The 14,527-nt window shown below is 38.2% G+C and overlaps 1 protein-coding gene across 1 annotated transcript; it reads left to right on the top strand.

Moving 5' to 3' along the window:
- The first annotated feature begins 123 nt into the window (after window positions 1-123).
- On the top strand, window positions 124-14,527 carry LOC136238867 (transmembrane protein 144-like). Its single transcript, XM_066029495.1, has 11 exons — window positions 124-319; window positions 412-687; window positions 1,162-1,261; window positions 9,933-10,001; window positions 10,048-10,168; window positions 10,256-10,404; window positions 10,973-11,076; window positions 11,126-11,281; window positions 12,973-13,034; window positions 14,193-14,246; window positions 14,299-14,527. Exons 1-11 carry the CDS (start codon window positions 181-183, stop codon window positions 14,389-14,391), a joined length of 1,323 nt encoding a protein of 440 aa, XP_065885567.1. The 5' UTR covers window positions 124-180; the 3' UTR covers window positions 14,392-14,527.

Below are 14,527 nucleotides of genomic sequence, written 5' to 3'. Positions count from 1 at the left end.
ATTAAAATAACAATCACATTGTTCACATTCCATTATGTTAGATAGCAGGCTTACGCGCACCATAGATAATAGACACCCCTATCTATGCGCGCACCTATGGGCGTACACGTGACATAAGCGCTGCTTATTTTATAGGCGTATTCACAAAATAATTTTAAAGCGTGCAATTAGGAAACGAAGATGCCTCGTGACTACTTCTTTTTCTCCGGCCTTGCCTTACTCCTGGTTGTTCCTTGCAGCGTCGCTGAGAGTTTATCTAATCAAAGCAAGAATAGTACAGGAAATTCATGGGTCTGTGATCTAGGACACACAACATTAGGTATGCGTTGACTGGAGCGAGGACTGGTGTAGAAATATCATACGTGAATGAATGCTGCTCCTGGCTCATGTATTTATGCTATTGTTTAACAGGTGTGGAATCACATGGAGGATGGGTGGACAAGAGCAGTGGTGGTGGTGGTTGTTCTAGCAAAAGTTTAGCAGTAGGATTTGCTGCTGTAGTTATTGCTGTAGTGCTTTATGGAAGTAACTTTATCCCAGTGAAGAGGTTTGACACTGGAGATGGAATGTTTTTTCAGTGGATGCTGTGCATTGGGATTTGGTTATGTGGTCTGGTCATCAATTTTGCTCGTCAGCAGCCGCCGTTTTTTTACCCAGCCGTGTTTGGAGCTATCTGCTGGACTACAGGTGTGCATGTGTATTACACATGTATACATATGTGTATACATTACGTCCCCATAATGTACATGTAGTAACATATCAGTCCTCAAGCAAGAATCACTGATGTTAGAGTAAACAGTCATCAGTTGTTAATGACAACCAAGATTAAATCACTAACCAACGTTGTCTTCCATATGGCATATAAGAGAAATTTTACTGAACATTAGTCAGATTTGTTCAGAGGAATTGCTGAAAGCATGAAACATGTATACAATTAAGGAAAAGTTAGTACAAATTTTAACTCTTCTCTAACTTAGGAGTAAAATCCGTGCTGATTAGGTAAAGTTGACAGACCCCCTTTTCTCTTTCAAACAAGTGTACTATTTTTTTCTCTGCACACAAACTGCCATCTGTGCATTTTACATAATAATGTGTGACATATGTGATGATCACATGTTAGTCATTGACCTACTAAAATTCTGCACTATATGCATTGTACAGGTAACCTACTGGCAGTACCTATCATCAAGCTAATTGGCATGACGATGGGTCTCACTGTGTGGGGTATATTCAACATGTTATCAGGATGGCTACAAGGATTGTGAGTAGTGACTGTGTAGTGACTTGTTGTGTCTGTATGATCTATAGTTTTTCGAAGTGACTATTGACACTTATCGTCAGTGTCAATAAGCACCACCAAAAGCTATTAACACTGACCAAACAATTCAAGCATCAAGCACACTATTTATATCAAGAGTTAATCTCCACTATTATTAACTCTTGGGTTATATGAAGGTTTTGGTGAGTTTGAGGCAAGCTAGGGTTTGAGGGAGCGAAGATATCATTCCAGCACCTCAAACTCATTACCTTCGTACAGACTGTGAAAGGTATCATTATGCTTAACAGGCAAACTTCAGTGTTAGGGTTAGGGTCGGGTTCAGCTCTGGTTTCTTCTTCACTGACTTTTCAACTCATGAAGAGAAGTTGGTAGCTGGCGCTGGTAGTTGAATGGTTAGCATGTTGGACTAGAGTATAGGTAGGGTGGACTAGAGTATAGGTAGGGTGGACTAGAGTATAGGTAGGGTGGACTAGAGTATAGGTAGGGTGGACTAGAGTATAGGTAGGGTGGACTAGAGTATAGGTAGGGTGGACTAGAGTGTAGGTAGGGTGGACTAGAGTATAGGTAGGGTGGACTAGAGCATAGGTAGGGTGGACTAGAGTATAGGTAGGGTGGACTAGAGTATAGGTAGGGTGGACTAGAGTATAGGTAGGGTGGACTAGAGTATAGGTAGGGTGGACTAGAGTGTAGGTAGGGTGGACTAGAGTGTAGGTAGGGTGGACTAGAGTATAGGTAGGGTGGACTAGAGTATAGGTAGGGTGGACTAGAGTATAGGTAGGGTGGACTAGAGTATAGGTAGGGTGGACTAGAGTATAGGTAGGGTGGACTAGAGTATAGGTAGGGTGGACTAGAGTATAGGTAGGGTGGACTAGAGTATAGGTAGGGTGGACTAGAGTATAGGTAGGGTGGACTAGAGTATAGGTAGGGTGGACTAGAGTATAGGTAGGGTGGACTAGAGTATAGGTAGGGTGGACTAGAGTGTAGGTAGGGTGGACTAGAGTGTAGGTAGGGTGGACTAGAGTATAGGTAGGGTGGACTAGAGTATAGGTAGGGTGGACTAGAGTATAGGTAGGGTGGACTAGAGTATAGGTAGGGTGGACTAGAGTATAGGTAGGGTGGACTAGAGTATAGGTAGGGTGGACTAGAGTATAGGTAGGGTGGACTAGAGTGTAGGTAGGGTGGACTAGAGTATAGGTAGGGTGGACTAGAGTGTAGGTAGGGTGGACTAGAGTGTAGGTAGGGTGGACTAGAGTGTAGGTAGGGTGGACTAGAGTATAGGTAGGGTGGACTAGAGTGTAGGTAGTAGCCAAAGGTCAGAAATATGCTTTAGTCCATTTTTTGTTTTTCTTCATTTAAATTTTTGGTGTCAATAGTTTTAGATGACGCTTATTGACACTGCAATTGGTGTACCATAGTTTTTTGTATAGTGAAACCTGGAGTGTAGGTGCTGCCCAAAGTGGCTTGCCTTTGCAACAGTGCATGTGCGTAGCTAATCTTCTGTGTGGCCTGACCACTTTGGCTGTGGTGCTTAGATTTTGGAGGCATTATAATAAGTGAAGATGGTTAGTAAACGACACCTTGAAATTTCTGGTGGCTCTTCAAACTCTTGATAGGAGCCATTGGCTTATAATTATAAGCCTTATTCCAAAAATGAATTTTCTATTTGGGATACACTTATATTTTCAACCATGACATTTGAAGGCTGGTATGGTGACTAACAAGCAATGAAACTGTCAGGTGTGGTTATTACAATGAAGAAACAATAGTGTTTCTACTCTACTTGGAAAAACAGCTGAAAATTCTAACCCAGCATTAGAAAATAGATTTTATACCCTCTTATAACCATTCCTGTTACTTTTAGGTCAATATCTTTACCAGAATTGAATAGTCAATCGATTCTCCATTAGAACTCACACTCAGATATGTTAGTGTATCCCAAATAGAGCATCTGTGATGTCATTTGGGATAAGGCTTATTGAAGTCTCATCAGACCCTTTTGATCCAGTCTGGGCACAAATAATTTTTCACATTAATATCATTCAATATATAGCCATAAAAGAATGTCAACCGGAAACCATGCCTTCACATCACCATGGCAGTATCGTTTGGTACAAAATGAAGTCTAAACATGCCTTTAAAATGACTTGAAACACTTCTGATAAGTTTCTACCAGTTTCTAAAATGTACATTCAGTGTAATTTCTAATAATCGAATAGCTATAGTACAGCTCATTTTACTAAATCATTTACTCACCTACACACGTAACACATGTTCACTTAATCATGTGTGCCCTCAAAAATTTTGTTCATGATAAGCAATCATAGCACAAAAGACATACTACAGTACTTGGTGTCTTTTCTATATCTTATTCCAACATTGTGTGCATCAGTGACAGTTGATCAACTTGATCTTTAACTTAGTTAGCGGAGCTGGCTAACGTTTGCCGTCAAGACTCTGGATGTTGAGTATCGATTCCTTATTCTTGGGAGCAGAGTTAAACTTATTTTTGTTCTTAATGCTTATTGCTAATACTGTGGTATTCTTCAATTCTCTGTGTGCAAATAATTCTGGACAAATAATAGACTAAGTGCATCTAGCTGTGGCTGTTACTCTGGTTACAGGTATCCACCCCTCGAGAAAATTTTTTGTGGGTGCCATAGGAACGATGAACGTTCAGCTATTTTTCATTGCTCTTTCACCCCTCACTCATGCTGTGGCTATAGTAGTATGCACTGTAAACCATTGTAATGCTTAAGTTAGACACCACAACCAATGGGAACTAAGCAATTTAGTAACCCCTCAGGCCCTTAGTAACGCCCTCGCTGCACTCAGGACGCTACAGACCTAGGCCTTCAGGGTTACTAAGTCACTAATAGTTCCCTTGGTATCTAACTATATGTAAAAGTCAATAACAACTAATGCTATGGGCTCAGATGTTGCTTTGGCTCAACACATTCCTTTTCGAGATAAAATGGGCTTACCTTAAATTTTGTCTCATCTCTTTTCACTATTAACTCAAAGGTGTTGATTTGTGGGTGGCAAAGTGCATTAATTGTCTGTCGTATGTCAAATAAGGAGATTCATTGCTGACCTTCTTCACATACATTTAGTTCTCTATATGTTATAGGACTGGCTGAAATGGTCACTGCTTACAGTATAGTGGCTAGTAATTTGTATGCTTCTCATACCTAATGTTGCTGGTACCATTTTTTCGTTTATGGGAACTTTTACTAATATAAAATACGGTACAGTAAGATAACTAACAAAAATATGGAAAAAAATAAGAGTTTAATAGGATCATTGCAATAAAAAGTGCTTAAACAAGGGGATTATCACCTGAACTCTATTTTAGCCTTTATACCGTATAGTGGGTTTTTACTGCGAAGACTTTATTTTCGCAAACAGTGGTTAGCCGCGGTAATTAAATTTACGCTTATTTTATCTCACGTGTTTTCAACTTTTTGTGTTTTCTTGCTCTGTAACTCGATACGTATTATTGTGCCACAATGAAACGAAAACGAACTGCAAGACGCACAGCAAGACGTGCAGTAAGTGTCCCACTACTGTTGCAGCGGCACACATACCCACAAGTAAGTTCTTCGGCAATGACAGGTCCAAAATGTCTTTATAAACATGGTAGCCATGTATACAACTGTTTAACAATGCTTCCATCTTCTCTTTCAAACTTCAAGTAATTGAAATTAGAAAAAATCAGATTTTATTTTCCCGGATAGCTGAGTTCACGGAAATTTGTGGCACGCTTTTAAGATTCATGATAAATTATAGGTGCAGTAAAAACCCACTATACGGTATACACTGTCGTGAGTGCAATATGGAAAAATAGCACGAGGGTGTGGGTGAGAGACTAATACAGCACGAGGAGAAGCCAAGTGCTGAATTCGGCTCAAGACCGCACCAGAGTGCTTTTTTCTTACTGCACAAGCGTGGCAGTGGTTTCAAATGCTTTCTGGTCGTCTTTGTTCAAAGTGTTCATTTTGTAGACTCATACCGTGTCAGTTTTCAGCCATCAGACAATCAGTAAGTGTCTATATAGTACAAGTTTGGTCATAAAACAAACAGATAGCATCGTTTTGGTTGCTTCTGGTGATTTAAAATGTTATGCACATGATCAACAGTGCTGTATTTTCCTTTCAGTGCTGCATGGAAATAGTAATTACCACTCTTATTCGTTTGATCTTCGCCAACGGGGTTTGAGCTACATGTACAGAATCACACGTTATAGAGCAATTAGTAAACTACCCACCATTTTAGGTGGTTTTTATGAGATTGGGAGTATCAGACACTCTCACATAAGGGTAATGTGTGGGCAAGTGATACTATGCCAAAACAAGTCTTAACTAGTGAGCTATCAATGTGTAGCTTCTGTGTGTTTCAGTCATCCGCTGAACTGAAAAGAAGAATCCAAGCTAATGTGACACCATCCTAGGTGCCATCAGAGTGGTGCCAGATCACCTCTGGCATCTTGGAGAAGAAAGTAGAGTATGTAAGGTTAAGTATTAACTACTGAAAGCACAGTCTTGATACAAGCCAGGTGATTCTATTCAGGTGTTTTTTTTTCTTTTTTTTTCTTTTGTTTTTTACATGCTGGCATTTTATACACCTGAATCAGACACGTGCATAATGGATGTGCAAGACTAAATGTTAGAGGTTCCATAGGCTATTGTTAGTGACCAATATATGCTTAAGCTTCTGTTCTCTATAATTTATGATTGCACACAATAATGTATGAGTTGCTGTGTGCAAGAAGTTGGTGCCCCTCTATTTCAGACAACTTGGGCATATGCCAAAGTAGAGAGACGTTGTGATTTAAAAGGATCTCAGATTTATACATACTAATGCAAATGGGACCACGGACAAGTGCTGTAATTATCGTAAGATTTCACTCCTTGCTAACTCAACACCCATATTAGGCAATGTTATAGAGTGGCTCAGACTAACTGTTATTACATGCATGGTATCATCCTATATATACACATTGAAAGACCCCAGAAACTTGGTCCCAAAGTGGACAAAGAAAGACTCCCTGAATCGTACATTACACTAACAGGACATGATATAAAGCATAGGTCCATTTTGCTTTTAGAATTGTGTTGGTTGAAGCACTCATATCCTATGATCCATTAATTTTGTACTTAAACAGAATTTTGTGCTTATAAAGTGCAATAGCAAGTCCATATTTGGTTGAAGGGGGAGTGCTTAGCTTGCTAATCTTTGTAATGTGTGGGTAATCACTGTTAGGTGTACCATGTTGCGTTCGGTGTGACTTATATAGTCACTGTACAAGGGCTGTCGATTATAACATGACTTTAAGGAGGTCCATTTCATATCCTTAAATGTTGCTTCATAAGTTTAGGGCAGGCTGTTGTGGAACATGAAGATTACAGTTTGCTAATTAATTAGTTAAAGCTGGTTTGGAATTTCCTAAGTGTACATGTACTTGGAGTGTTCAATTTGTCAAAGTCATTGCCAACTGATGCGACCAACATTTCTCTGCATGGATCATTAAGACTTTATGGTGCAGTCAGTGGCTATTGTGTTCACTCAATGATGTCTTGTGACTACAGTGATGTGTTTTGATACCCCAGCTCTGCTGTCAGACTCTTAACCTTGGATGCAAGTATAGTACTCGAGGCTTTTGTTGTAACTATTACTTTAGGAACTACTGTAGAAAGCTATTGAGCGTATACTATAGCTTTGTACTCATTGTTTGGCCAGCAATATTCGTGCCATCGCCTTTATTAGTGAGGTGTTTTGATTTTGTTGGTCTGAATGTGTGTACACATACAAGTGGGACCATGGATCTCAGAATGTCCTTAACCAGTTGTAAGTTGAGGCATTCATGTCAATGCAGTCAGCTATTTTCTTCACACAAATAATGTAAACATATGCATGCATTACGCGCATGAGACCGACACACACACACACACGGTCTGGAATAACTACAAGGTGAATCATTTGAGCCATATCAAGCTGGGCCCGACATGGCAAGATGAGGGGCTGCCCCACAATAGAATACAATGAGGGAATTTGGAGACAGTTAAGTGCCTGAGCTGAGAACCTAAAATTTACAACACATCGTCTGCTAGCTCTTGTTAGAATTTGTCATGTGCATTCCAAACTTGCAGCAGTGTGAACAAGAGAGTCAATGTGAATTTAATAATAAGTTGGCTAACCCAGAATGAGACGTAGGAGTCTCTTAGGTCTAGCTATATTTAGTTGCAGAACATGTGGGTTGTGTCATTGTTATCATGCTATATTACACATGGCCAGTCATATGAGGTGACTACTTGTTTAGCATGTAATTTGGCTCCTTGTGATGATGATAATAGAGATTGTTGTGTACTGTTTATGTTTCATGTCCTCCAGGTGTATCATATAGTGTTTCTGTATGTGTATATGGGTACTGTGTGTGTGTGTGTTTTGTGTGCTGTGTGAGGCAGCACAGCCATGTGCTTAGAAGAGTAGTGCTAAGCAATATACTGAATATAGTTAAACCGTGTTATCTCTTTTTGAATACCGTTTAATTTCTTAACACCGCAATACCATGGATGTTAAAACAGCTTAACTATTTGCATGGAAAAGTGTATATACGAAATATTTTGGACTGGTTTACAATAATTATTAATATATTATGAGCAGAAACTGTACTTTTGTATCTGGATCTAGTAGTAGAAGTCTAAGATGGCATCTACAGTGAAACTAAGGCATACTGATAATATAGTTATACCGCAATATCAAGTAACAATATTGTAATGTCTATGAAAGATCAAAACCCAGCACTAACTTAGAGCGCTGGCCTACAGCTGCTAAATTATGTGGTAGCGGCAAGGTTGCTTGGTGATGACAAGTTGCTGTTGTTTCCTTGAGCAAGATACTCTACCCAGCTATATCTGGGAAATCAAGTGCCAACAGTCCGTGAGTGAGGTGGACCCAACACCTTGACCCATGAGACATGTCTGGTCTGAGGAGCAAGACTCCTGGCCATTGTTTGGTGCTTTTAAAAAGCAGCCAAAGGCATTGGTTTACTTTGTGTGTGTGGTAGTGTCAGTGTGTAGTTTTGTGTGGTTTTGTGTCAGTATCTAACTGCTATGAATGAGATTTCCTGAAGTATTCAAATTTTGCTTGTTCAAATTCACGAGGGCTTGTCTGTGGAGAGCTTGTCACTAATTGCATCCTGCTTCGGGCACTCCACTTCCTTAGTTTACTACAAAACATGCCTCTTTGGATGATGTAAAAATGTTTATGAATCTTGTAACAGTCACGTTCAGTATGCCTGCCTTTTTATGCTCTGTTTGTTACTATTTTCTGAGTAGCCAACATGGCTAGGTCATGCAGAGCCATTGTATGGCTATTGTACAGTCAGCATAGTGGTACAATATGTATTTCTATATCCTTGTTCCTCATTAATTGGGCGATCAATATTAATGAGGTCATGAAGTACACCTTAGCTATGTTTGGGACCTCCTTGACATAGTCACTATGATGAAGTGGTCTTATTTGAGGTCATGAAGTACCATATTTTATAGCACCGCCACACACGTATGTACTGATAATACAGCATGAGGAAGTATTTCGAAAACCTAATTCAGCATGAGGTGAAGCTAAGTGCTGTATTTGCCTTGAAACGCCCCTCGAGTGCTATATTATTCATACACACAAGCACAGGTGGTGCTTTGAGTGATATTGTACTTCCTGGTCTTGTCACTCGGAGAATTCATCTTGTGTGCTCAAACCGCTTCAATTTTCCATTCAGTAAGTCTAATTGGGATTGTTTTGTGCCTAAATGTTTTGAGGAAGAATCTTTTTAGTGATTTCGATGGTTTTAGGGGCTAACAATGAAAATTTTATCCTTGGAATATTTAGACCTCCATAAACTTTATTATAGCAGTTTAACCTTGAAAATATCCCTCCCCTCTCCCCCCTCCTTCAAAATATTTAGACATATATGCCTTAGCTATGTTTGGGACCTACTTGAAATGGTCACTGTATTGAGGTGGTCATATTAATGAGGTCATGAAGTATACCTAGCTGTATTTGGGACCTACTTGACCTACACCCTCTGTACTGAGGTAGTCATATTAAAGGGGTAACTGCTTAGTGATTTTTCCTTTTGCAGAAAGCATTGCAAACTACAGACAGATGGTTCCTGTGCTGTGCTCAGTTATAGAAATATCTGGTCCTTTTCAAAAATAGAGCAACAAAGCACTTATCACTCACGAGTGGTTGATCATGTTACAATAAGAGTGGGTGATAGGTAGACACTTTACATCAGTAGTTACCATGGAAATGGTTTAAATAATGGAATGTCTTGATATTGATGTCTTTAAATTTAAACATGATGTTAGTTTAATTAACGTATGTCTGCATAGCTAGTCCAATGGAATTATTTTATAGCTTGTTTATCACTGATGTGCTCTATTTGGAATACTAATGAATACCGATAGAAGCATAGGTCTTATCAAGTTGTATACGTGGGTATTTTAATGAAGTCATGAAGTACACCTTTGAGATCTGTTCACTATAGAGGTTGCCACTAATCACTAATGTTTCTGAAAAGTTTATATGTTATAATCCCAAGTGTTTGTGTACATGTGATTGTTGTACATGAGTGAATTTCAAATCTTACCCATAGACTACTACTTGAGGAACATCCTAAATGTGAAGGGTTTAACTATGGAGGACTAGCCACAATCATAGTTGGGTGAGGTAGAATGTACATTGCGCTGGATGATTACCTCTGTGTTTAGAGTGATCGTGTTTGGCTTTGTCACGTCAGAAGGAAAGACGCAACAGCAGACTACTGACGAGAGTGGTCAAGAGGAGAAGAACCCTTTAATACCAAAATCATTTTCAGAGCAAATGAAAGAGGTATCTAGATAGTTTTAATTTATATAGGATTGCTCAGTATGACGCAGTATTTAACTGTTATGTTACAGTATGTGTTTTTGGTTGTAGTCCGCTTACAGCCAGAGAGTGACGTTTGCTGGAATGAGACACAATGCAGTGGGGAAGAGCAAAGAAACCATTAATGGTGAAGATGCTAGCAAGAAAGATACTGATTATTCCTGGGTAGATAAACTAGGCTTTTGGCCCCGAAGAATCTGGTAAGTACGTTTGGTTGAAAGTTGTCTCCCATCTTTAAAGTTGTATTCCCATGTGATATTGTGTGTGTAAAAAAGTGTTTTGAATCTGATTGTGGCTCTTATATACACTGCACACTTGTATTAGTGCCTTATCATGCAGTATGGTAGTACTGTATGGTAGGGATCATGAAGGGTTTGTGCTTTTCCTGCCCAAAAAAATATCACCCAAAAAACCAGTCTCTTCACGACGGCTTGGTAGTATTGTTTAGGTATGTATAATCAATCCCCAAAGTGTGTTTAGTGACCTGAAATGCTTTAAGATTTTGAAGTTTCTATTAAAATTTTTATTTAACAAATTTCGTTCTGACTACTGTTACTAACTAACTGATGCCTTCAGCCAAACATAACTTGACTGGTGGTTGACACTACGTGCTTGATTTCTTCAATGTTTGATGTAATTAGGGAAATTAAATTTGTACCAGTATAGCTACAGGTACAGGCTTGTTTCATTTCCTAATTTCTCTTTGTACTTGTACTACTGTCTTCCAAAATGTTTCATATACTAATTGAGGTGTTTGTGTACATGTAGTGGGTTTGGCCTATCAGTGGTTGCTGGATTACTGTTCAGTTTTGCATTCACCTTCATACAACTGATGGAGATGTGTACTGATAAACAGCACAAAGATATGAAGGGTGAGTGCAACCTCTGCATCTGAGAAAATATTGTGTTTATTTCTTTTAGCCATTGATTACACGTTTAGTCTTTTCACTGGTATTCTACTGGCAAGCTCATTTTGGTTCATAATTTATTGTATATACAAGAAAAACAAACCTGTTGTTTATCCAAAAGTCATTCTACCTGGACTGGTATCTGGTATAATGTGGGGCATGGCTACTGGTATGTGAGTGTAGAAGTGGAATTGTCCTATTTCTTGGTAATTGTGCTATTTCTTGGTCACAATGGTGGAGAGTCAATTATAATTTGAACTCCAATGCGATTGTTCAATTAGAGTATTTTGTCAACTGGCGTATGCTCTATTAGAGTAATTGAGTAAAATTCTACAGTGGAACCTGCTTTAGCGGTCACCTCTCTAACAAGACTTCCAGACTTTATACACTGTATAAAGCAATCACCTACATATTAAGGTCAAGTAAAGGTGACTGGCTTGGAGAAGTTCTGCCATATGTATATAAATGAATGGCATTTATACATTTCAGTTGAACACCCTTAGTTCAAATGGTTGACTCTCCACTGAGTGATTTGGTTAAACCACAATGTGTTATATCCTATAATACATACAGTGCACAGACTGTTGTGGATGCAGTGTGTACTGCAATCACTCTTGCGGATCTCTAGAGGGCTAATAGTGACTAATACATGTGTTACTTTTTGCTTTGTTTATTGCCATGACAAAGAGTTCCTGATGTACAATAATAATGATGGTAGTGTGATAATCATATCACAGTGATCCATTATCGTGATGATTATAGCCTGTGATTATCTTGAGTGTAAATCAGATATTCTTATCTCAAATACTCTTACAATTGAAGCATTTGTTAGTTTATTTAAATTATTTAGTTAACTCTCTCTCCTCTCTCTCAACCTCAACATTTGCTGTATTAACATTTGTTCATTTCAGTATGGTATAGGATCAATAAAATTACCACTAAATTATTATTTGGATCTACTATCATGATAAACTATTGTATTATGATGCAAGTATCATGATAATTGATAAAGTAACAAAATCATTATCACACATCACTAAAGCTGTTTATTTATATTATCATTCAATAAGTTACCATGGAATTATATATATTTTTTTACTTAGCAGAATTTTCTACCGACTAACTAATTCCCGATGCCTTCAGATAAGTTTAACTCAGTAACCGCTAAGGTACAGGTCTGATTTTTTCAGTGTTAGACACCTAACTGGTGCCTTTTGGCATACCGCGTTACGTACAAATGCATGCTTTATGGACTTACCTGTGTCCTCCTTTGTGTCCCATTTATCTTTGCTAACAGCACAAGGTGTTGATTCGTAATGACTTCCATACGTTTGTAATGGGAATTGTCACAAGTTTTCCATGATAACTGGGGTTCAATGCAAAGGTCCTTCTCATAGTGTTCTTTGTTTGTAGTACTGTGTATTGGGCTGAACATAGCTGAAAATGAAGTGTAATGACACTTTGCCTTTCAGCAACAATTAATAGTTTGGATGTATGTTCAAACATTAATTTAATGACATGCCTGGAGCCATTCTTCCTTTTGATGCAGTATGCGCAGGTTCATTAGTGTTACAAAAAGTAAAAAAAGGAAAATTAGGTTGGATTAGGGATCAAAGAAAATAAAATGTAGGGTGAAACAGGGAAAAGCTAAGTACCTGCAGATATACTAGTGGACATTTAATCCCTAATCCAGTCATGGGTATAGCTAGACTGAAGTATAATGGATTAGTATATCTGTAGGTATAGGCAACCTCCCTTGTTTCACTACTTTTTTTTTCTTTGACTCCTATAATCATTCCTTCTACTTGTGTAAATAATGTTGCCCAGTTCTGTTATTGTTGTGGAATTCTGTTTGTTTAGCTGCCTGGATTGTGGCAAATTCTGAGCTGTCTCTCACTGTGTCTTATCCATTGGTTTCATCGGTGAGTAAACTTTAGGTCACACTGTATGTGCATGGATTGCATTGCTGTTGAAGAATAATACCATTAATGTTTACATGAATTTCTATAGAATACAAGTGAGCCCAAGAAGGGTGTAACTATTTTTCAGACATCATCCTTTAGTGAAATTAGGATGCTGACTAAATTTTCGGCTTATATTTGCTATAATATAGAGGTTTTCCTCTTTCAGATATGGAGTCAGACCAAAATCTTTGTCGTCCTTATTATGGAGCTTTTTCTATCGTGTCCTTCATTTGAGGAGGTTGATATGTGTATTGACAACTACACTCCTGTAACTACAGTAACTCCTCTTTAGTGTGTGACAAATTTCTAGGGGCACCTCAAGTTATCCAAGCACTAACTGTCATATGTGACTCACTGAGCAAAAACCAGCCATTTTCGTGTTGCTTCTCTGTTATCTATGGTAACAAAGGAGTGGACAGCCAAAGCTTCAGCTTTTTGTGATGAATAGTCTTGGAGTTATAGCAATAGACTGTTGGAACAGGAATAAACTCAATTTGTATAGCAACAATACGGCAAATAAAATTACAAGCGCTTACTCAATCAATCATAACTCACGACTAAAACAAGCTGTGAAGATGGGGTTTGGCTCAGTCTGTTCACCACCATGAACTGGCACATCGATCAAGGGTTTTCCCTATACGTCTCCATGTGTACAAAGAAGAAGGCCATTTCAGCAATTAAATGATGACGGTAAATTTTATTTCTACCGCATCATAAATAAGTGCCCATAACTCATGCACCATAGGCTGTATGAACACTAAACAAAGATTTTCTTACTCCCAATGAACAGGAGAATCAGGTGGTGTATAAGTTTTTTTTTGATTTGAGCTTTGTTTCAGTACATAACGAAGCGATTGAAACGTGCGTAAAATTTTTTATGCAGCACACATATTTTTACCCAGTTTATTTCAATACATTTTAATAGCAAAATAGAATTTTGCACGAACGGCCGGTTTTTGCTCAGCAGGTTACATATATCTGCACGTAAAAATACTTGCCTTTTAGATTATTTAAAGCTGACGCACCACCATTCATAAGCAATGTATTTGTGTCTGACTGCTGTATTAGAGTGTTTCAGACTTTCGTTAAAATAATTTATTTCATCCAATAATATAGGGACCAGGTGCACTCAGTTCATTGTATGGTATCATCTGGTTTAGAGAAATCAAAGTAAGCAATTGTGTCATAATAAGTTGATTAATTATTATGTTCTTCTCCCCAGGGCTTGAAGAACATTATCCTTTATCTAGTTGGTCTTGTATTTTTATTCCCTGGAGCAATTCTTATTGGTTTATCAAAATGTCACAAGTGTTGAAGACTGTGTGTAAACTGATATGCTATTATTAACTTATACTTTTTACAATCATATTTTTATAAAAAAAACATTGTTTAAACCTTTTAAATTGTCTGACTTTTCAACTGAAATTGATGTTGTTTTGTTGGTAAAACTA

Source organism: Dysidea avara, chromosome 11 (assembly GCF_963678975.1).
Source record: "Dysidea avara chromosome 11, odDysAvar1.4, whole genome shotgun sequence".
NCBI classification, from domain to species: domain Eukaryota; kingdom Metazoa; phylum Porifera; class Demospongiae; order Dictyoceratida; family Dysideidae; genus Dysidea; species Dysidea avara.
The sequence above is the reverse complement of the archived record's forward strand: the minus strand, read 5'-3'. Positions and strand labels throughout refer to the sequence as shown.

What these genes read in the sequence shown, in the direction of transcription:
- LOC136238867 (XM_066029495.1), top strand. Translation starts at nt 181, where the DNA reads ATGCCTCGTGACTACTTCTTTTTCTCCGGCCTTGCCTTACTCCTGGTT. An exon ending in AGCTATCTGCTGGACTACAG is followed by an intron (nt 688 to 1,161) that starts GTGTGCATGTGT and finishes TGCATTGTACAG; the next exon opens with GTAACCTACTGGCAGTACCT. An exon ending in CTAGCCACAATCATAGTTGG is followed by an intron (nt 10,002 to 10,047) that starts GTGAGGTAGAAT and finishes CTCTGTGTTTAG; the next exon opens with AGTGATCGTGTTTGGCTTTG.